This window comes from Chrysemys picta, chromosome 1 (genome assembly GCF_011386835.1).
Source record: "Chrysemys picta bellii isolate R12L10 chromosome 1, ASM1138683v2, whole genome shotgun sequence".
Lineage (NCBI taxonomy): Eukaryota > Metazoa > Chordata > Testudines > Emydidae > Chrysemys > Chrysemys picta.
In genome coordinates this window covers 137,734,938-137,757,443 of record NC_088791.1, presented here as the reverse complement: position 1 = coordinate 137,757,443, position 22,506 = coordinate 137,734,938, and the positions used below count along the sequence as shown (strand labels likewise).

The 22,506-nt window shown below is 48.2% G+C and overlaps 1 protein-coding gene across 1 annotated transcript; it reads right to left on the bottom strand.

Annotated features, from left to right (window-relative positions):
* Positions 1-1,464: 1,464 nt before the first annotated feature.
* On the bottom strand, positions 1,465-19,620 carry LOC135981582 (alpha-2-macroglobulin-like). Its single transcript, XM_065584745.1, has 14 exons — positions 19,450-19,620; positions 15,704-15,887; positions 12,613-12,769; positions 11,519-11,571; positions 10,256-10,276; positions 9,796-9,964; positions 7,580-7,664; positions 6,341-6,464; positions 5,711-5,825; positions 5,411-5,520; positions 4,532-4,693; positions 2,807-3,034; positions 2,321-2,384; positions 1,465-1,658 (listed from the first exon to the last, which is right to left on the bottom strand). The coding sequence occupies exons 1-14, from the start codon at positions 19,536-19,538 to the stop codon at positions 1,480-1,482; spliced, it is 1,740 nt and encodes a 579-aa protein (XP_065440817.1). The 5' UTR covers positions 19,539-19,620; the 3' UTR covers positions 1,465-1,479.
* Positions 19,621-22,506: the final 2,886 nt, after the last annotated feature.

Below are 22,506 nucleotides of genomic sequence, written 5' to 3'. Positions count from 1 at the left end.
CAAGGGACTGGACTTGATGACCTTTCAAGGTCCCTTCCAGTTCTATGAGATAGGTGTATATATCTCCACTCCTCATTCTATCACCTCACAAACACTAAGCCCTCCTCTTGTTGAGTTTAGGCCAGTGATCCTCAATGAGGCTGTAGAGGTATTGGGAATACACTGAGCTACACAGGCAGTGCTTTGGACCCATGTCTTCATTGGCTGATGAAGGCTAGCGGGGAAGGACTGGGGCCTGGTGGAAACTGTCAACCGTTCCCAGGCTGTCAGCTTCTCTTAAGGAAGCTACTGTGTGGCTGTCACTTGATGCTGACAATCTGGCTGACTGGGGCCCAGTACCTGTTATTCCATTTTTTGGTTAAGATTATTGAGAAGGTTGTGGTGAAACAGCTCTCACAGTATCTAGATGCCTCGGCTCCCCTTGACACTGGCCAATCTGGATACAGACCTAGATCTGGTATAGTGACTCCACTAACTGCTTAGGTAGATGATCTCCAGATGATGAATAAAGATCAGGGCCCAGATCCTCAAAGATATTTAGACCCCTAACTTCTATTGAAATTAATGGAAGTTAGGCACCTAAATACTTTTGATCTGGTTACAGGTGTCCAAGCGGATATTATCAACTACCTTTGATACCACTGATCTCAAAGGGGCATTCATTTGCCTGTGAACCCTAGGAGAAGAGGGGCAGCCCTTAGGTGGCTTGGTGCCTGTCTCTCAGACGGGTCCCCAAGGATAGTTTTGGGCAATTTCTCTTCCGCTCTGAGGGCCCTCTCATGTGGGGTTGCACAGGGCACATCTTGTCCTCTCTCTTCTTCAAAGAGTATATGGGGTCATTAGGAGGATATAGGCTATGGTCTTTCAACAGGCTGAGGACACCCAGCTCTCCTCTGTCTCATCCGATCTAGTCAGTGCTACTAAATGATTTACTGATTGCTTGATACAACATGTGGCTTGGATAAGGGTAGGCTGGCTGGAGTTCAGTATGGAGGAGATGAAAGTGATGCTGGTAGGATGGAGGGAAGCAGCCAGAAGATACAGCAAGAATTAGATCTCTCCCTTGAATGGAGGCTGTATGGCTGTTACCTGTCCTCCATGATCTGCACTGGTTGCCTATCAGTTACTGGGCTGCGTTTAAGGTGATGGTAGTAAGCTAACTAGATTGTGACCTGGTTACCTGACAAACCCACCTCCCTTGCCATCCCACAGTGCCACAGTGGAGATCAGTGGAGGTGCTAGAGCTGGAGCCCTGTCAGTTTTACAAGGAGGGGCTCTTGGTAGTGTGTTGTCTGGGAGGACCCTTTGGCTATGAAATCACCTCCTCACCTCATCTGAAATACCACAAATCAGTTAATCTTAGGGCTATTTTTAAAATATGGTAAAATCACCCAGAGCATTCGACGATAAGTGACTGTTTTAATGTTCGCAAATCTAAATAAATAGATACAAACAGCTGCTGCTCTCTAATCAATGACTTCAAGTGAATTGGGGTTTCTCAATCAAGACACCCACCTTATTGGCAAAGCAATTTTCGACCTGGAATTTGACTGAATCAGCAATAGGCTCCTGATTGGGTGAAATGGTGTATATGAGCATCTGTGCCAGGGGAGCAATATCAGACTCCACGGGGAGCATCAGTGAGAAGGTCCCATTAACTGGCAAATAAAACAAGAGAAAAAGGCTAAGTTACAGGAAGTTGGCTCCAGGCTAGGGCCCCACACCTCTCTTGAGTCTCTAGGCTTCCCTTCATGCCAAACTTGTTACAGCTGGGATTCCGACCACATGGAAACACAGGGAATGGAACTTGATTTACTGATGAGAACATCGGCTCTTACTGCTTTGGCACATACTGTTGACATGAGTTTGGTGAGACTCAATCTAGTTTCTAGACCCTCATCATTAACTGTGTCCCTCAGGAACCCAGAAGCCCCACGTGCCCCAGAAAATAAAAGGGAGGATTTTGTAAGAGCCTGGTGGCTGAGGAAGGGATGCGGATTGGGTGGGATTTCTACACAAGGGTTAAAGCAAACCCAGCCTGAATTACTCAAGATGAGAGTCTCCTGAGACTGACATCAGTGACAAAGAATATATCAGTCAGGAGATATGAGGAGCTGGGGGGTGGCATTAGAACTCGGCAAGAGCTGCAGAGCTAGAATGGCTATAGAGGAAAGAAATTCGTTCTCCCCCTCTTTTTTCCCCCATCTCAGGGGATGGCACACGATGATCCTCTCACTGCATATGGAAGCAGCCTGTGTTTCCCGTCACAGTGGCCTAGCCTCCCGGGAGAAAGATAAGGGAAGGGGTGGTGAGAGCTCACCATCACCATGCTCCACAGCCAGAGCCTGGGTCCCTGCTCGCACAATGCCTCCTTTGGCCATCACCTGCATGGAAGAAGAAGCCTTCCTGTTATGGGTATTATGAGTAGGAGAGGTGTTAGAATGGGGGAACCTGTGAGAGGAATGTCAGGAATTTTGGGCCTCAGGTGGCTGGAGCCAGCAGAGCTGCTCTATTGATCTCTGCTAGCAAAATTCTTTGTGTTTAATCAGGGGCAATAGAACCCAGTTCCTCTTCTTCTCCTCATAAAATGTTGGTATCCAGCATTGGGGCTCAGCAAAGAGCATCAGCCCAAGGAAAAGAGTGTGAAGGATTATGGGTAATATAGGTACAAGTTCTTGCCCCAGGCCACACACAATTTGGGGCCCCACCTAGAATTACTGTCCAGGGACTGATTATCTGGCAGGCGCTTGAGCCTATCTGTTGTTGTCACCTATATGTAGACAAAGATCAGTATGTCCAGGTTTACCAAATAGTAAAAGATGATTTCCTTCTGCTCCCCCACAGCCTCTGGCTTCAGGATATAGTGCACCCGGACTTCCTGAGTGTGGCCACAGCTTAGCATCTCCGACACAGGCTCTATTTTGAGAAAGCTGTTACTCGAAGAGTAAAACCGCTTTGCTCTGAAATAGCCCAATTCGTATGAAGGACTGGTCCAGGAACGGTCGTAGCAGTAGGCGCCTGTTTTATGAGTTGCCTGGTAACAGAGAAAATATTTATATAAAACATTTAAAAATTGAATTGAAATTCACAGCATGTGTTTAAAAGAGCGAGATAATAATGGCCTGCTTCTGGACAGGGCCGGCTCCAGGCACCAGCACAGCAAGCAGGTGCTTGGGGCGGCCAACGGAAAGGGGCCCTTTGGCAGCAATTCGGCAGTGGGTCCCTCAGTCCCTCTCGGAGGGAAGGACCTGCTGCCAAAATGCCGCCAAGAAAGCAACGTGGTGGAGCTGCTGCCGATCGCGGCTTTTTTTTTTTCCTTCCTGCCACTTGGGGTGGCAAAAACCCTGGAGCCGGCCCTGCTTCTGGAAGGTGCTAGGTGCTTTGTTCATCAGAGAGTCAATAGGAAATCAGGGTGCTCAGCATTTCACAGGACAAAACCCACAGAGGACATGGATTCCTTGCCATGTACAAAACAAGACACATTATTTATTTATTTATTTATTTATAGTACTAATCCAAAATCCTTACTCAGCCAGAGCTCCCATTGACATCAATGGGAAAGCTGGCCCATTATTTTTATGACATATTATTTGTATAGCACCAAAAGTGTGCTAAGAACTTTACAAACAACTTCGAATGATTTACCTGGTACCAACAGAATTTAAAATCTGAACTGAACAGCAGTTTTGGAGATGAGAGAATTCTGGTCTGAGAGCAGAGAGGAGAGAACTACTTTGTATTTGCAGGAGGAGGTTATTTAATGCCTTGAGCTTGCCCCACATGCTTGCCTTTCTTTATTTTAACCTGTCTGATTTGAAATTCTTGAAATTTTTCCCTATAATCCCTGAAAATTTCAAAAATGTCCCTGGTACATTGTAGATATTTTCAATGTTTTTAATCTGGGACAAGACAATTACAATCAGAGGGATAGCCGTGTTAGTCTGGATCTGTGAAAAGCAACGAAGAATCCTGTGGCACTTTATAGACTAACAGAAGTATTGGAGCATAAGCTTTCGTGGGTGAATACCCACTTCCTCAGACACATTAAAAAAATCAAGCATCATAGAATGTTCCCTCTTTGAGGGTGAGATAACGGAGAATGAGTCTATTTTCCACCTGTTATATATTTGGACAATAAGATAGGCCACATATTGACGCTCATTTATTCTGATGTTGCATCTCAAGCTAATGCAATCTCAGCAGGAAACTCGGCAAAAAAGTCATTTGTGTGGCAGGTTGATTTTTTTTATGGCAGCTCAGAGGTTTTGAATGTTGGAATCGGTCCTGGGGGATGAGGACTGATGGGCAGAGTGAGATGGTCAAAAGTACAAGATATTGTGTTTATCACATGTGGCTACACAACTGATGGCAGGGCTGTTGCCACCTCATGGCTATGAAGGAGATATAGATATATACACACACTCCCTGGGTGAGAGGATATCTGTTTTCAGCAGAAAAGCTATATAAACCCCTAACGGTTACTCCCCTTGAAGCCCCATCAGTAACTCCCCACCCTCCCCCAGCCACTCACTCTGAGCCCAATGGAGGCGAACTTGAACTTAGATGTGTCCAGGGCAAACCGTGCTCGCCCCTGATCATCTGTCGTGTAGTTGACTTGATAGCCGCTCTCTTCCACGGAAATCTGGACTGTTTCATTGGCAATTGGCGCATCGGTCCCATCCACCAACTTCACCTAAAGGAGATACACCAATACCCCATGTTTACACTAGGCAAGGAAGTTGGTGCCCACAATCTTACTGGCCCTTTACTCCATCACCATGAAAGGTGCTTGCTGTGAAACACATTGTGGTTGGGGAATCTGCTGAGGGACTCTCGGAAGCAGGTGGCAGTGAATATGCCAGAGGATACTAAAGTGTCTGAGGTAAGGACAACACCTTGTGCCCAGAGTGGGAAATGCAATCTCTGAATCCCGTTTCACTGTCTCTTTCTCATCACTCCCTGTGGGTCAGATGAGTGCACAGTGGGCTCAGAGGCCACACATCCCAGAGCTGTGAGAGTTAGAGAAGCAGCACCTTGACTCGACCCAGCAGGAGGCATCCTCAAAACAGAAAAGGGTAGGCGAAGGGCCAGAGGGAAAATTCCACCACAAACGTTTCATCTGGGCCCTCAGGACAGTCAAGGAGAGTAGCTGGGGTCTCACAGAGATAGGTAAACTCTAGCTCAGTTTGAGCATAACCAGCTTTGCACAACCCCAGGTCTTACGCTGCAGAGACGTTGGTGCCAGAACTTGTGACGAAGAAGCAAAGGCACTGGGTGTTAAAAATACTGTGATCCGGCAGCTCCCATGGAAGGAGAGGAAATATCACCACGCTGTGACTGCAGATTCTGTGGCACACTCATTTGATGCTCACATGTCATTTACCTGCTTGTGGTTTCAGAGGTTCCCTACCTGCCCAAAGAAGGGGATCCCAGGTTTGTAATGGGAGTCCACTTTCTCAAAGGTGACTTTGCTAATGGTGGATGTGAGTTTGCAGGAGCCCGTCCCAGTTAACTCCACCCCTGCAAGAGAAGAGAACAAAGAGGGGGCATGAACTAACACATCTTAATCATGCCTTGCAGCCCACTGCCATTCCAGTCCTGGGCTCCCCCCGCCCAGCTCTGCCAGTGCCCTTCAATCCTGCCCTGCAGCCCCCTGCTATTCCAGTCCTGGGCTCCCCACACAGCCCTGGCAAGTCCAAACAATTCATACCTGTCTCCTCCTCTTTAATCTTGGCTTCCACTTGGATTTTATCCTCGTACCCAGCTCGCCTGAGCTGGAATATCTTGGTCTTTACCACTTCAGAAATGCAGCCGTGGCTGTCTGCCTGATGGACAAAGAAGAACAAAATTCTTCGGGACTTTGTCTCTCATTCACCTGTTTGTAAGGTTTATCATACTCAGAAAATCCATCCCTGCCCATTGAACTGAGAAAAAAGAAATTGGCAAACACCACATTTTCACTGTTCAGGGTTTTTTCCCCCAGATTTGGAAAGCCCATAAACTGACAATGAACATTCTGAAATATACAGCAACATTGCTGCCAACACCACCCAGTACCTGCATGTTCATCCAACAACCAAAATTAGGAGACTAGACTATTATGTGCCACAGGCAGAGAATAAGAGGGACTGGGGTGCACCAGTGCCTGAGGCCACTGCAATGGCAAGGAGTCCAGATCCGTTATTACTGGTACATCTAGTCTGGTATCCCACAGTGTTTTCATGGAAAAAACCTATTAACCTATCCAGTCCAGCTCCCTGTCAGTGCAGGATTTACCCATAGCGTATATACAGTTTTATTATCCATGCCACCTCACACCACCAGAGTAGCAATAACCCACCTGTCCAGAGAACTCCTCACACACTGCCTTTGCATCCTCGCCATAACAGGAGGTGCCTGGGTGGTTATATTTCCGGCATACACGGAAGTTCACAAGGCCAGGGACTGGCTTTCCAAAGGTGTATCTATAACCAGGGAGGGGTGAAAGAAAACCAAGGCCATTAGTGACATGGAAGAGATGGAGGGATGGTTAGTCCATCCCCACAAGGACCCAGGCAGGCTTGTTTAGTGTCCAGGATGCAGCCTAGTGATAAGTGGGAAGTCCTTGGTGGCCACAGCTTTGTTAACATATTGGGCTCAAATTCAGCTATGAAGTAAGCCCTACCTACATCAGGCTGACTGAGCCTGTTAGCTATTTTGTCCTTCCTCGTGAGTCAATCCTTCCAGCCCCTCCATTATTTGTGTTACTCTTCTCTAAGTCCCCTCCATTTCAACTTTGGATAGTAAGTGCCCAAGAAATAAAAGTACTATTCTAGGAGGGTCCTCAACAGAGCCAGATAAGGTGTGCGTCTATATGAGGGGCAAAACAATGCTGCCAGCTGCCCCTCTGTAAATCCCATCCAACTCTACTGAAGTAATTTGCCATGTTTCTTGTATAGCCGAGAGCAGAACTCAGTCTTGAAGAACCCATTGCAAGAATACTAACTGCTGGAAATGCTTGGCTGAATCACTTGTCTGCATGTTGCATAGTGTCCATTTTTGACTAAACTACTACATAGCAAACGTCTTGCAACTCACTGTCGCAGTGCATTCTGCCGTGCATTTCAGAGTGCTCAGCATAAACTCTGGAGATTGCCAAACATGAGACACGGCACTGCGGGGCAGCACTAAGTGAACTAGCTGAACCAGGGTTGCCTCGTAGTTTCCCCATCAACAATGATGGAGCAACCTTTGTTAAAAGCACCAGTCCTACTGGACCTGAGCCAAACACTTCGCCACAGGCATTGCAACCAGCAACTGCAGAACACCTGGGATAGCTCCTGTGTTATGGCCACAAGGGGTGGAGCTCAAGGTGCTCCAAGAAGCAGTTGATGAAAAGCTTGTTAGCCTATTATAAACAGAGCCTTACAGGAAGCATTTCACTTCTTGGTCCTGGGCCTTGAGGCCTTTGTGTATAGGTCCCAAAAACTGTATTAAGAAATATTTTAAAGCATACTGATCTCAGCTCCCAGCTGGGGCTTCATTAGCCACGGGGCTGAGAGACCCACCAAAAAGGAGTGAATATAAGAATGATACTCACAGACCACAGACTGTCACCTTCAACTTCTCCTCCAGGATGCTGATCATCTTGGGCAGCTTCACCAGCACTTCAAATTTGGGCAGCACTGCAGAAAAGAGACCAAACGGAACCGCAAACTCAGTGGAAACGGGGTAACATGATAAGGAGAGCTGGGGTTATTGCTCTAAGGCCTCTTTCCCAAGCGGACCCAAAGCATTTCATAGCCTTTCTCATTGGCCTGATTTACCGAGGTTCTGATCACCTGCAACTCCCACTGAAATCAATGGAGCTACGGTTGCTCAGCCCCTATTAAACTAATGCCATATTAGTATGGAGATTACTTCACCTGCCACCAAAATACAGCTGCCTCAGAGCTGGAACACGGCAGCCAGTCTGTCCCACAATGGTGTCTGACAGCAGACACATTTATTAAATAAATCACATACATGCATACAGACGCAGAGGGAGCTAAGCCTAAACCCGGGTTCCTTCAGTTCCAAAATCACACGCCTCTAGCCAAAGGAGATCTCCCCTAGCTGCTGGCAGGGCAAAAGCCTTTTCTCTTCTCTATGAGCCAGTCACTAGAGGGCAGCATCACACACGCCAAGCTAGCCACACTACACAGCAGTGTCCTAAGAGAGGCAGTGAACACTTTCTGTGGGGGGGACCGCCAGGAGGCGTTTCAGGGAGGTAGGATGGTAATGGAACTGGAATGTGGTCAGGGTACTGGGGTTCACACCCCTGCTCTTGCAGAAAGTTCCTCAGGACTTTTATTAACCAGGAAGAGTCAGGGCCTTGGCCTTGTAGCGCATCTGAAACCTCAGGACTCCAACAAGCACAGTGCCCCTAGCACCAGGCTGCTGCACTGGTGTCAGCACTGACTCAAAGGGGAGCACAGCCCTGTCTGATTGGAGCCTTTCTAAGGTGGGTGTGTGACGTATGGCTAGAAAGGATTAAACATCCTGCAAAATAAATAACCCTCAAAAGACATGTGGGGAAATAATGTTTGTGTTTTTGTGGATTTCCATATGTATGAGTAGGGTCGACAATGTAATCAACAGTCCCTATCTATGCTGTATTCTGATCATTCAGAGGTTAAAAGAACATCCTAGCGTTTAAATGAATTGTAAACATGGGATATCTCTGTATTCATCTCTCTTTGAAATGCACTGTGAATGGTGGAGAAACAAGCAAATTGCCTTATGTTAATCCATATAGCTAAGTACTGGTGATGGACCTTCTTCAAAGTCATCTTAATTACCTTTTGTTCCCGGAGGAACTCCCAACTTGCCAGAGAGGACATGAAATTGTATAAAAGATCCTTGGGTCCTGACACTGTCATCTCAGATCTGCTTAAGCTTCATTGGGGGAAGTTTGAGTCGCAAGACTGAGGTCCCAGTTATGCTGGTTCGCCCTGAATAGGATATTTGGACATTGAACTATAACCTATGAACTATTTCCAACTACAAAGCTCACCATCTCTGCTATGAATCTGAACCTCAATGAATCGAACTCATGTCTGTATGTATATTGCTCATTTAACCATACTCCCTCTCTTTTGTTTTTTTAATACATTTTAGTTTAGTTAATAAGAATTGGCTGTAGCGTGTATTTGGGTAAGATTTGAAACATTCATTAACCTGGGAGGTAATGTGTCTGATCCTTTGGGATTGGTAGAACCTTTTCTTTTATATGATGAAATAAGATTTTCAGAAATCATCATATTTGACTTAGGTATCTGGATGGAGGCCTGAGGCTGGATCACTTGAAGAGAAGTGTGGTTTTTGGACTTCTGAGTAACCAGTAAGGTAATAAAGAAGCTGTTTTATGCTGGCTCGGTAAATCTAAGTATTGGAATATCCACCAGCTTTTGAGGGATTTTCTGCCCCATTCTTTGCAGTTCACCCTAATTGAGTGACCACAGCTGGCCCGCACTGGGACCCTTATCACAGGTTGTCTACCACTCCAGCAGTGAAGATCTTGTACTGGTGGTGCTGGGTGGAGGATTCACTGAGTTCTCTGGTACTCGACCCTCAAGATAGACAGTAAAGGACAACTCTGAAGAGGGCATTACCCCAACCTGTGGGAGTACAGACTCCTCCCTGCCCCATTCCAGCTGTACAGAAAATGCTGATCAGACCAACTGACCCATTCAATCCAGCCTTCATTCTCCATTGTCAACACCTTGGATCAACTACCAGCAACTGGCTTGACACTATGAAAGCAGCCATCCTTACCATATTCCTCCACAGTAAAGGGGTGTTGCACCTTGTCCCCAGAGCTCTTCTGCACCACCACTTTGTAGGTCCCTTGGATGGGCTCGGAGGTGAGGGGGAAGGAGAGCTGGGTGAAGCCCCCTTTTAACTCAACTTCTTGCCACTGATACACACGGTTCTTCTGTGGGTCCTAGAGGTGTCAAGACCACAAGATTACTTGGACAGTAAGGGGTGATGTCGGTGAGAAATGAGAAGCATTGGCAGAGTTGTGTGGGGAGCCCAGGACTGGAATATCAGGAAGGTTGCCTGGCAGTATTTGGATGCATTATTGACACTATGGGGGGTAAAGCGTATCCCTCTTCCAGTTAGCGCTATGGATCTAAACAAAGTCAGCAAGAAGCAGCTTGAGGCAGCCAGGGGCTGATTGCTGCCCATGGTGAGATGTGATAGTTCTGAACATGAAGTAAATTCCTCTACATACCTCGATATAGGCCAGTGGAACCTGGAAAAAAGTACAAAAGTGAGAATGAGTTTAGAATTCATACCAAATGGAAATGTCAGCAAGTGCAGAAAAAGATCAGAGACATTAATGAAAACGAGAACAGTTTGAGTGACATCAGCTAGGCTACAAATTACCAGGGCTATGGATCATCGTGCTTCAGGCATAAGCCAATCACCAGCTAAGGCCTGGAAAAAATGTCCCTCCATGGGACAGCACTACATAATGAGATGTATTATGAGAGTTTTAAAGCTTCCTGCGAGGCATGTGGCACTGGCCCCAGTCAGAGAGAGGACAGGGTTAAAGTAGATAGACCATTGGTCTGTTCAGCTCTAGCAGGAAGGCAAGATAGCAGCATGGTGGATTCAAGGTTGTGATCTGGTATAGCATGGAGGAGAAATACCAGGATAAATGGTCCAATTGCAGTGATCTGGTATAGACTCATAGACTTTAAGGTCAGAAGGGACCATTAAGATCTTCTAGTCTGACCTCCTGCACAACACAGGCCACAGAATCTCACCCACCCACTCCTGTAACAAACCCCTGACCTATGTCTGAGCTATTGAAGTCCTCAACTTGTGGTTTAAAGACTTCAAGGTGCAGAGAATCCTCCAGCAAGTGACCCGTGCCCCATTCTGCAGAGGAAGGTGAACAAACCCCAAGCCTCTGCCAATCTGCCCTGGAGGAAAATTCCTTCCTGACCCCAAATATGGCGATCAGCTAAACCCTGAGCATGTGGGCAAGACTCACCAGCCAGACACCCAAGAAAGAATTCTCTTTAGTAACTCAGATCCCACCCCATCTAACATCCCATCACAAGCCATTGGGCATATTTACCGCTAATAGTCAAAAATCAATTAATTGCCAAAATTAGGCTGTCCCATTATACCATCCCCTCCATAAACATATCAAGCTTAGTCTTGAAGCCAGATACGTCTTTTGTTTCCACTGCTCTCTTTGGAAGGCTAAGGGCAGCTCCTATGACCCTAGTAACAAGTGAATTTTGCTTCGTGCTGAGGTGGCTAATGGCATTTTGTCTGTGTGTCATGTCATTACCAAATCTTTCCAAGATTGTAATGAGATGACTTTATGAAGCAGTCTAAAGGAGGAGTCCTAGAGTGTCAGAAAGCACTGGGATACCCCTGGCACTAGAGCCCCACCTTAATCTGAGGAACACCTCCTCTTGAAGGGATGTTTCTCTCATCCTTTTCCCCTCACTGATGACTTAATGACTAGCATACTTACCAACCTATTCAGAGGATGGAAGTTTTCATCCAGATAGACAACTCGAAACAGGACTGAGAGAGACAGACAGACAGAGAGATTTCCATGATGAGACATTCAGCCACCAAATCAGGAAATGTCAGTCATATGGCATGATGGGGAATGGGATATGGAGTCTTTCATCTCTATGGACTTGGGTTCACTACAAAATTAGGTCATGTTAGAATAAGATCTTGAAGAATCATGTTAATTAACACAATGTGAAAAGCAGCTTTGCAGTCAGTGTAGACATGGACAAGTCATATTTCACATGGTGGCTACTGGTCATGGGTAAATGCTACTGGAACCGTAGGATTCACCAGGACCAGCTGACACAATGTTAAACGCGGCTTGTTTATGCCTACACTGATTGAAATGTTGTATGTAACATCATGTTAATTAACACAATCCCTCAAGGTCGTGTTCTAGATAACAAGGTCATGTTAGAAAAGACAATCCCTAGGAAATCAGCTCCACTCCAGCACCAGATTGATCGCCCTGAGCCATTACTGTCAGGCTGAGAATATTGGCTCAGGATGATCAAGGAAAATAGTACAGAGTTTTCCACCTTCAGGGCACCAGTTCCAATTCAGCTCCAAGTCATGGGGATGGATGGCACAATCGACATGACTTATGGAATTCTTTCGCCTCTATGGCACTTACTCCACGTCTATAGTGAGCAAAGTCAGTTTCCATCCTGAAGGCTATTTGATTGCCTATGTGAAATGAGTTGGTTGGGCCTCAGTCTAGTTCTTAGTGGGACAAGTATCCAAGTCATAAAAATACATCATTGCAGTGAGTGACATCTCCTCTTTGGTGGTCTCAGTAAAGAGGATGAAAACTGCCTAGGCCACAGAGTTTGAACTCCCTCCGGGCACGCAGGCAGTGTGTGTGTGTGGCTTACATTGGTGCTCCCCAAGCTGTACCTATGCGGGGGATAAAAAAATTCTTCATTCTCCGGGGACTATTGATCTGGCACCTTCAGTGCACTGCAGATGTCAGGCCAATGTGGATCCAATGCATATAAGGGCTGTGGAGGATTTCCTGAATGCAGTTCCCCACCCGATTCCCTGTACCTGTTTGTCCCGGTTTGTAGATGGGTTTGTCCGTCTGGACAAAGACCAGGCTCTTTGAGTTCTTGACCAGCACCGATTTCCGGCTCCTGAACTCCAGCGATGGCCCCTTCACCAGCACCGTGAGAAACGCTGCTGATGAGCTGTTAGATTTGGGAACCTGGAGAACAATAAAAGAGATGCTGCCTTAGAGACTCCCCTCAACAGCCTCTTTAACTGAACCTGCCTTTGAGAGATGAGGGCATCGTGGGAAGCCATCACAGGCCCAACCACAGCGGTGACAAGGATTAGAGTAGGGGGCAGGGGCACTCAAGCTGACCTCCCCTATCTCCACATTTCCACTAACATCCCCTCTAACGTGGTGCTTTGCAACAACAGGGCCTCCACCAGCTTCCTCCACCCCAGTCGCTCTGACTCTGACAAATTTCCCCTTCATGTCTTAGCCCAAAATGTATCTTCCTTTTTTCTTGCCATCTGCAGAGATTGGGAATAAACCCCCTTCCTCCTGTTATACTGTTCCCCTAAAGGGATTCGTCCACTGCAATCCTGACTCTGTGGAAGCTTCTTTTCTAGATTAAACATGTTGACTCCCCGCACACGTTAAGTCTCAATCTCCAGTCTATGTGTGACAAACCCTGGCTATGTACACTGTATTCATCAGCTGGGATTTAACATCAGACCCAAAGGCCAGGTCCCTGTCTCCTGAGCTAAGCGAGTACTCTTGTTAGCTCTCAGTTAGTAGCAGGGTGTTAGTCACTGAGGTAGACAGTCAGACTCATGATCACACACAATACACCCATTTATTACACCCACAAGACAAGCTATCTGAGGTCTGTTCTGATCTGAAGCGCAAGTCCGATCTGAAGGGCCATTTGTACTTAACTGTGGCTGCTGGAAGTACAGTGAGATGAACCTGCTGAGCAGATGCCCGCTACCACCAAATGGTGAGATAGACCAGCAGGAGGGGTAGAGCAAACCCAGTCCCCTCTCCTGGCCAATAACATGAGGGGATTGGAAGGCAGCTTGCTTTCTGAGGAGCCAGTAACAGCCACTGCCAGCTGAGAGAGGCTCAGGAGCATTTAGCAGAGAGCAGACTGCTGATGGCAGCAGGATACAGGTGCAGACAAACCCAGTGAAGAAGCAGTAGATTCTTGGAGCAGGCAGCCCTGCAGCCAGAGAACCAAACAGAGGTTGGCATGGGGCTCCGTGAACAACAGAGGCAGCAGCCCTCCAAGACTTAAAGGTGCAGTAACTGGAAATAAACTATTGCAAAACCCTTGCTCTAGACCAGCAGTTCCCAAACTGTGGGACATGACCCCAAATGGGGTCACGCCATCAGCAAATGGGGTCTCAGCAATCCCTACTGTGCAGAGGATGCCAGTTTGCTCCACACAGCATGGCCTCACATGTATGGGGCAGGCAAGGTCACGATGCATGGAGAACGCCATTTTGCTCTACAAAATGGCTTCCTCTGCACAGCATGACCTCGCACACACCATACATCATATTGCATAGACGATGACACTTTGTTCTTCAAAATGGCATCCTCCATGCTGTCCCAGGAGGAAATAATTCATTAAAATTTGGGAACTCCTGTTCTAGATACCGGGGATTTGCCTGGGGAAAACATCAACATGATTTGACCAAATGGTAGACACAGGGAACAGGGAAGGTGCTGCGGTGCCCATAAAGGGGGATTGCATAATGGGAAGTTTAGGACGGGCCTTGTAGCCTAATCATTGCCTATAGGTGAAACAACATGCAAGCAGATGTGAGTCAACTGCTACATTTGATGACAGGACAGGACAACACAGAGGGACCCCAGTGATACATCAGACTAGGGGACTGACCCTTGCCAGTGGGACCTGCAGGCTAATTGCCCTTCTAAAAGCAAGATGGTCTAGAAGGGACATCCCAGCTATTAGGCCTGAAGAGCCTCACTGGACAAATTTTGCCTTGTGTCCTCTAGTGGACCACCCCTGAGAGGACAAGTTTGGCAATTACTGTGTTCATCTTTGCTTGTAACTCACTTCTCTGATGCCATTTGCATCTTTCCTGCCAACCTTACTAAATAACCCTTTCATTGGAGTTAGCATTACAGTATTGCCAACCTCAAGAGATCAACCATCAGCATCAGACCCTAAAAAATCATGAGATGGTTCCAAAATCATGAGACCAAAAAAACCAAACAGCAAATCATGTTTTTTATTGTTTTTTCACTGTTCAAAACTCCCCTCTACTCCTCTGGCTATGTGTGTGGTGATAATTTCAGGTAGAAAAGTCTACCTTTCATGCACCCAAAACTGCACACCTCTCCCACAGCACCCCCTACTCCAGCGTCCCAACTCCCTCCTGTACCCTTATTCCCCCCACAAGTCCTTCTGCTTCCCTCACATGCCTGCTGCCACTGATTGGGGGACCCTGAGGAGGAACAGTCAGTGACTCTTTCCTCACCATTGAAAACTATCACATGAGGAGCCACAGAGAACCTGGCCACTGTTTATGATGCACTGCACTGTGGGATGCAACTCACACAGTCATCTGGCCCAGCCACTAAAACCCTTGTAGCTTACTGTCCACACTGGCTAGAAACCATTGCAGTAGCCATCTGGATAGCATCTCTCTTGGATGGTGTAGATGCAACAAATCCTGCCTCTTGGTGGGGGGTTAGCTAGATGACCCTTGTGGTCCCTTCTAACCCTATGGTTCTATAATTCTAAGGTTCAGCAGCAGCTGGCCTTGAGTTAGAGCTCTCGTCCCAGGTGTTCCAAAGGACCGAGGAGAGTTTCTAAGAATAAGAAGGGGAGTGACTTTGCAGGGAGGACTGAGAAAGTTTCCAGCAGCAGAGAGGGGGATCTTGAGGCTGGGTTTCCAGCAGTGGGGAAAGGAGTTGCATATGGAGTGGGAATTGGGCAGGTCAAGCACAGGGCAGGGCAGGCCCCAGTCCAGGCAACCTCCTCTATTCTCAGACTAGCTCCACTTAGTTAACCTTGCTAAACAACCAGAGCTCCAAGAGTTAATCCCTCTGGTCACTATCCTTATTGCTTTACTGTTGTGACACAGATAATAATCGTTGTGGGGGTCAGATACTCACTGTGAATGGGATGCACTTGAACACGTCCTTCTCCGACACCACGTCTGCGATCAGGCTCCTGTTCTCCCCTGCGTATTCCAGTGTGGCGCTCAGCGTCACAGACTCGTTCAGGTGGGTCAGCTGGATACAGACCTTTTCAGGAATGTTGGTGTGGATCAGAAAGGGCACTAGCACCATGTACTGCCTGGGAAGGGGAAGGGAACAGGTCAGACAAACCAGTTTGATGGTCTCAGCCTTCGCCTTCCAACGGGAGCTGTATATTTTATCCAAATGATGAGGACTTTTCCTTTGTGTCTGTAACATATTACTAAGGGAGGTGCTAGTGAGTGAGGAAGGGCCAAGGTGACAAGTGGAACAAGACTGACAGCTGTTAATGCTAGCGTCTGACATTGATCCACTGCCTGTACCCTGGTACAGCAACAGTGGCATTGGCAACTCCATGCCACACCCTTAGTGCAGGGTGGGTATTAGAGAGGAGTGACGAATGCCAGAAATGACCACAGATGTCCCATTTGCTAGATAATGTAATCAGGATTCACAAACACTCTTTCCAATGGGTAAACAATAACAGAGTGTTAACTCCAGAGCTCTTTTTTACAGTCTGAGATGTGACCTGCAAAGCAATAGAAACTAGAGACATAATGTGGCAGAGAACAGGAGTACTTGTGGCACCTTAGAGACTAACAAATTTATTAGAGCATAAGCTTTCGTGGACTACAGCCCACTTCTTCGGATGCATACAGAGTGGAATAAATATTGAGGAGATATATATACACACATACAGAGAGCATAAACAGGTGGGAGTTGTCTTACCAACTCTGAGAGGCCAATTAAGTAAGAGAAAAAAAACTTTTGAAGTGATAATCAAGCTAGCCCAGTACAGACAGTTTGATAAGAAGTGTGAGAATACTTACAAGGGGAGATAGATTCAATGTTTGTAATGGCTCAGCCATTCCCAGTCCTTATTTAATCCTGAGTTGACTGTGTCTAGTTTGCATATCAATTCCAGCTCAGCAGTCTCTCCTTGGAGTCTGTTTTTGAAGTTTTTCTGTTGTAATATAGCCACCCGCAGGTCTGTCATTGAATGACCAGACAGGTTAAAGTGTTCTCCCACTGGTTTTTGAGTATTATGATTCCTGATGTCAGGACACAATCAACTCAGGATTGAATAAGGACTGGGAATGGCTGAGCCTACTGTGCTAATAAGCGATGGTCACATAAATACCACCCTATACCGGAAACCTACTGAACGCTACACTTACCTACATGCCTCCAGCTTCCATCCAGGACACACCACACGATCCATTCTATAGCCAAGCTCTAAGATATAACCGCATTTGCTCCAATCCCTCAGATAGAGACAAGCACCTACAAGATCTCTGTCAAGCATTCTTAAAACTACAATACCCACCTGCTGAAGTGAAAAAACAGATTGACAGAGCCAGACGAGTACCCAGAAGTCACCTCCTACAAGACAGGCCCAACAAAGAAAATAACAGAACACCACTAGCTGTCACCTTCAGCCCCCAACTAAAACCTCTCCAGCGCATCATCAGAGATCTACAACCTATCCTGGAAGATGATCCTTTACTCTCACAGATATTGGGAGACAGACCTGTCCTCGCTTACAGACAACCCCCCAACCTAAAGCAAATACTCACCAGCAACCACACATCACTGAACAAAACCACTGAGCCAGGAACCTATCCTTGTAACAAAGCCCGATGCCAACTCTGTCCACATATCTATTCAAGTGACATCATCATAGGACCTAATCACATCAGCCATACCATCAGGGGCTCGTTCACCTGCACATCTACCAATGTGATATATGCCATCATGTGCCAGCAATGCCCCTCTGCCATGTACATTGGCCAAACCGGACAGTCTCTACGCAAAAGAATTAATGGACACAAATCTGACATCAGGAATCAGACTAACACGGCTGCTACTCGGAAACCTGTCATTACAAACATTGAATCTATCTCCCCTTGTAAGTATTCTCACTCTTCTTATCAAACTGTCTGTACTGGGCTAGCTTGATTTCACTTCAAAAGTTTTTTTTCTCTTAATTGGCCTCTCAGAGTTGGTAAGACAACTCCCACCTGTTTATGCTCTCTGTATGTGTGTATATATATCTCCTCAATATTTATTCCACTCTGTATGCATCCGAAGAAGTGGGCTGTAGTCCATGAAAGCTTATGCTCTAATAAATTTGTTAGTCTCTAAGGTGCCACAAGTACTCCTGTTCTTTTTACGGATACAGACTAACACGGCTGCTACTCTGAAATGTGGCAGAGATTATTTAGTAAATAGTACAAGTTATTTAGTACAGTTACTACAAATGGCCACGAGGTGGTGCTAGATCTTAAGAAAGGACCAGAGCAAATTCACTTTACATGGTCTCCCTGGGACAAAATTTCTCCCTTCTCCCGGACCCCTTTGCATCTCAGCCAGAGCTCTGGGACTCTGCCAGGGTCAAACACTGAGCCTTGGTCTACACTACAAACTTATGTCAGTATAACTATGTCACTCAGGGGGTGGGGTGGGTGGGAAATCCACGCTCCTGAGCAACACAGTTATACCAACCTAACTCCCGGTGTAGACAGTGCTATGTCAACAGGAAGGCTTCTCCCATTGACATAGCTACCGCTTCTCGGGGAGGTGGAGTACTCATGCCAATGAGAGAAGCTCTCCTTTCGGAGTAGGTGGCGTTTTCACTAAGTCCTACAGTGGTGCAGCTGCAGCTCAGTAAGTGTAGACAAGCCCCTGAATCCAGGTCTCCCACGTGGCAGAGCGGAGTGTTAACAAGTAGGTGCCACAATGCTCAACCTCTTGAGAGCCCAAGTGCCATCCTGAGACACAATGTCCACACTGCTAGTTTTCATGAACTAGCAGGGCTCACGCTAACAACACAAGTCTGTAGACCCAGGCTGGGAGGCTCCTTTCCAGATGCAATGTAGACATACGTCAGAGAGAGCCTGGGAATCAAACCTGCCTCTCCCACGTGGCAATGGAGAGCACTAATCTCTAGGGGGCAGTAGTAGGCCTAGCCTTCCCAGTACTCCCAGTGACTGCCACCCACAGAGTAGTGAGGAATTGGGACAAGGAATCGAGCCCTTTGCTATCAGCACAGAGCATTAGCCCTCAGAGATCTCTCTGCTGGGTGGTATGTCGGGGGGCTTGTATGCATCTCAGAGGGAACAGGGGTCAGTGCTAGCAGCATTGTTATCTCCTTCAATCTGTTTGCATAGAGGAAGCACTGACCGCAAAACTGCCGTCTTTACCTATGTTTGTTAAAACCTGAGAGCTGCTTTGCAGTTGCCCCCAGTGATTTTCTGGCACCAGAGGAGGGAGCAGTATTGCCAAAGCCCCGGGTGAGAGAGTCTCCCTCGTGGCAGAACCCCTCACTTTTACCTATTAACAGTTGGGAGGGAGTGCATGGGCAATGAGAGAGAGAGAGAGAACACAATATAATGCACCGACCTGCTGCCAGCCATCCAGGGATCTCTCTCAAAGCATCTTATAGACCTTAATGAACTCAGCCCTCCCTCCGTCCTCACATATACACACCATGTGTTAGCAAGGTATCAGTATCCCCATGTTAGTGATGGAGGGCAGAAGCACAGAGCGGTGCAGTGACTGCCCCATGGTGACAGAGTCAGTCAGTGGCAGAGCCAGGAATAGAACCCAGGACTCCTGATTCCCCAAAAACAGCACAAGCCCCCTCTCCACGTGCAGCTTACGGTTCGGTGGTGGGTGAGGTGTTTCCAGGGAGGAGGAAGAGGAGCAGGAGGAAGATGTTCGAGCCACCGGGCAACCTGTCCTTCCCCATGGTGCAGAGTGAGAATGGTGAGCGAGGCAGACACACAGACTTGTCTGCTGGCTCCCTGCACCCTGGCTGTCTGCTGGGTCCACCCCTTTATACCTCTCTCTGCAAACAGCCCCCGGGACAGTAAGATAAGGGCAGGAGGCCAGGACCATCTGGCAAATAAGAAGAGGAACGTGAGGAGAAGCTGGAGCCAACAGGTCTGAATCAGGGCACAGAGAGGGATCTAGCCAGTCCCTGACAAACTAGGGGGAGGGGTGAAGTAGGCTCTGTCTGACGGGGGAGAGGGACAGAAAGGAAGGTGCGGGGAGATGGCAGAGCAGGCAGTGGCAATGAGAACCTCTTTTCTGATGGAGTTCAGCATGCAGGGCTGGCCATTTACGTTGAAGCAATGCTAAATGAGGTGCTGTGGGAAGGGGAAGATGCTCCTTCAAATTGGGGGTGCAGCGGTCGAGATGTTTTATGGGAAGCAATGAGGGATGGACCTGAGCCCTATGTGTATGAGGAGGGTGAGAACAGTCCCTGCTTGGTTTGAAAATGGGGCTCTCTGCTGAGCTCTCTTCCTTCCTCTGAGATCCCACCCACCCACACATCTGCTTGCTCTCTCCCACACACAGACCAATCCAGGCCTAATGCAGGCAAATGGGGCCAGAGAGAGGTTGGGGACCTAATGCAGGCAAATGGGGCCAGAGAGAGGTTGGGCAATCACCTCTCAGAGATAACACGGCCTTCACCTCCCTGCCCAGGCACAGAGGGAGGGTAACAGGGTGGGATGGGGATGGGAAGCTGCCAACAATTTCACACATTAACAGTCTGTAACACATTAACCAATTCCGCAGGACAACAGCTTAGCTATCCCCACGCAGCACAGGGGTCACTGACCTAGAGCAACAGTCCATCTAGTGTAGTCTCCCACTTGCTGCCACACTGGATCAGCCTATTGGTCTGTTTAGTAGAGTATCCTATGCTTGACAGTAGCCAATGCTGGATGCTTCAGAAGGGGAGAGAAAGCCCCATAATGCACCTTATTAGATAACACTGTCTCATGGGGGGAAATTTCTTCCTGACCCCTGACCCCTTGCTAGCAATCTGCTCCTGCCTTGAGCATGAGCATCCATAGCTCTGGTAATGATTACCCTAGTGGCTGTTGGCACCATGAATGCTCCTCTGAGTCATATTCTCAAAGAAAAGCTATGCTAACAGAGTTAGTTATACTAAAGGGAAGTGTGTATGCATAATTTAAGGGGGAAAGCTTCACAGGGATAGAGTAATTACCTGAAAAACAAGCAATTCTGAGTTAAGGCTGCATTTAAAAGAAAACCAAACATATTCAGATCAGAAAGGCACAACTAAGGTCCCCAAACAACCTTCACTCTATCCTGTAGTGACATACGGTGGGAAAGAAAAAGGAACCTTGAATCATTTTTAAAAATCTGTTTACTCTGCTTTGGGACTGCAAACCCTGACATGTCAAGCTCATTCTAATTATCCAACTGAGTAACCAGAGGGCAGAGCTAAGGTGGTTTGAATGGCCTAGCTGTACATTTCCCATAGCCAGAGGCAATGCTTGCAGGGGGTCATGCAGGGTAACATGGCCTCCCCCATTGCTCGATCACATGGTGCCTCCAGGCCCCCTCCCTACGTCGCAGCTGAGTCAGTGAGCTGTGCCAGGCAAGGAGAGGCAGGAGTGGAGGACAGCTGAGAGCTGCTGGGAGGCAACCCAGCTTTAACTCTGACGGGAGAGGCAGAGGAACAACTGGGAGCAGCTGAGAGGCCACTGCTTTCCCAATGGGGGGGCTGCTTTCTGGAAGGGGGGGCTGCCAGGAGGGTGGGGGAAGATGACTCCAGCTGCTCCGGGGTTGTGCCCCCACACTATCAGCAGGCACAGGTCATCTATGCCCATAGCACTTGTCACGGGAGTGTGCCTCCCACTTTCCTCTTCTCCCTGCCCCCTGTAGCTTTTAGAGGCTAAAACATCGGGAGAGGAGAGGGCAGGGCGAGGGGGAAACTGGCAGGCAAACTCACCTGACAAGTAGAGCTCTGAGCTCCATTACTGAGCCAGCTGCCGGGCTGACAACTTTGCGTGTTTAGGTTAGAGGTGGATTAAGATATATTGGGGCCCTGGGCACAAGGAACATTTGGGCCCCCCACACCCACCCCTGCCATGGAGCCATGCCCCCTGCTCCTCCCCTTCCCCCCAAGGTCCCACTCCCTGGCGTGGCCAGAAGCCGGGCCATGGTAAGAGCTGTCCAGGGAGCCTGAGCCACTGTGGGAAGCCCCGGACCCTCCACCTGCCCTGGGCGGTGCACCCTACGGGGCAGGGACATGGGTTGGGGGCTGCTCTCGGGCATCCTGGCCCCCTGCCCAAGGCAGGTGCAGGGTCCGTGGCTCCCCACAGCTTCCTAGGCTCCCTGGGTAGCTCTTACCACAGCCTAGGGCAGTGGTCCCCAAACTGTGAGAGATGCTCCCCTAGGAGGGCACAGAGGAATGTTCAGGGGGCAGCAGGGCACAGTCCTACCCCCAGCCCCAGCCCTAGCCCTGCTCCTGGCTGCACCCCCCCTCACAGCTCCCAACTGTGGGCCCCAGCCTTGCTACTGGCCCTGGCTCTTGGGGGTGGGAGACCAGGTAAGGGGGAACCTGACTGAAAGCACACCCCTGGCCTAGGGTGACCATACGTCCCATTTTGGCTCCAGATGTCCCGACTTTTTTGGCAAAACTGGGCATTTGTCCTGTTTTCCTTGTCAACTGATCACCAGTTATCAAGAGCAAATGGACAAATGACCAGTTTTGCCAAAAAGGAGTTTGGGGGGAGGAGGGGGAAAGGGAAAAGGGGCTCAGGTAAGCTCTGCACTGCACAGGGGGGAGGGAGAGGGGCTCGCTCCAGCCCCGCATGGGGGGCCTTCGGTCCAGCGCTGCGCCATACTGGGCGGAGGGGGGAACCTTGTTCCGGCGGGGGCTCAGGCCAGCTCAGCGT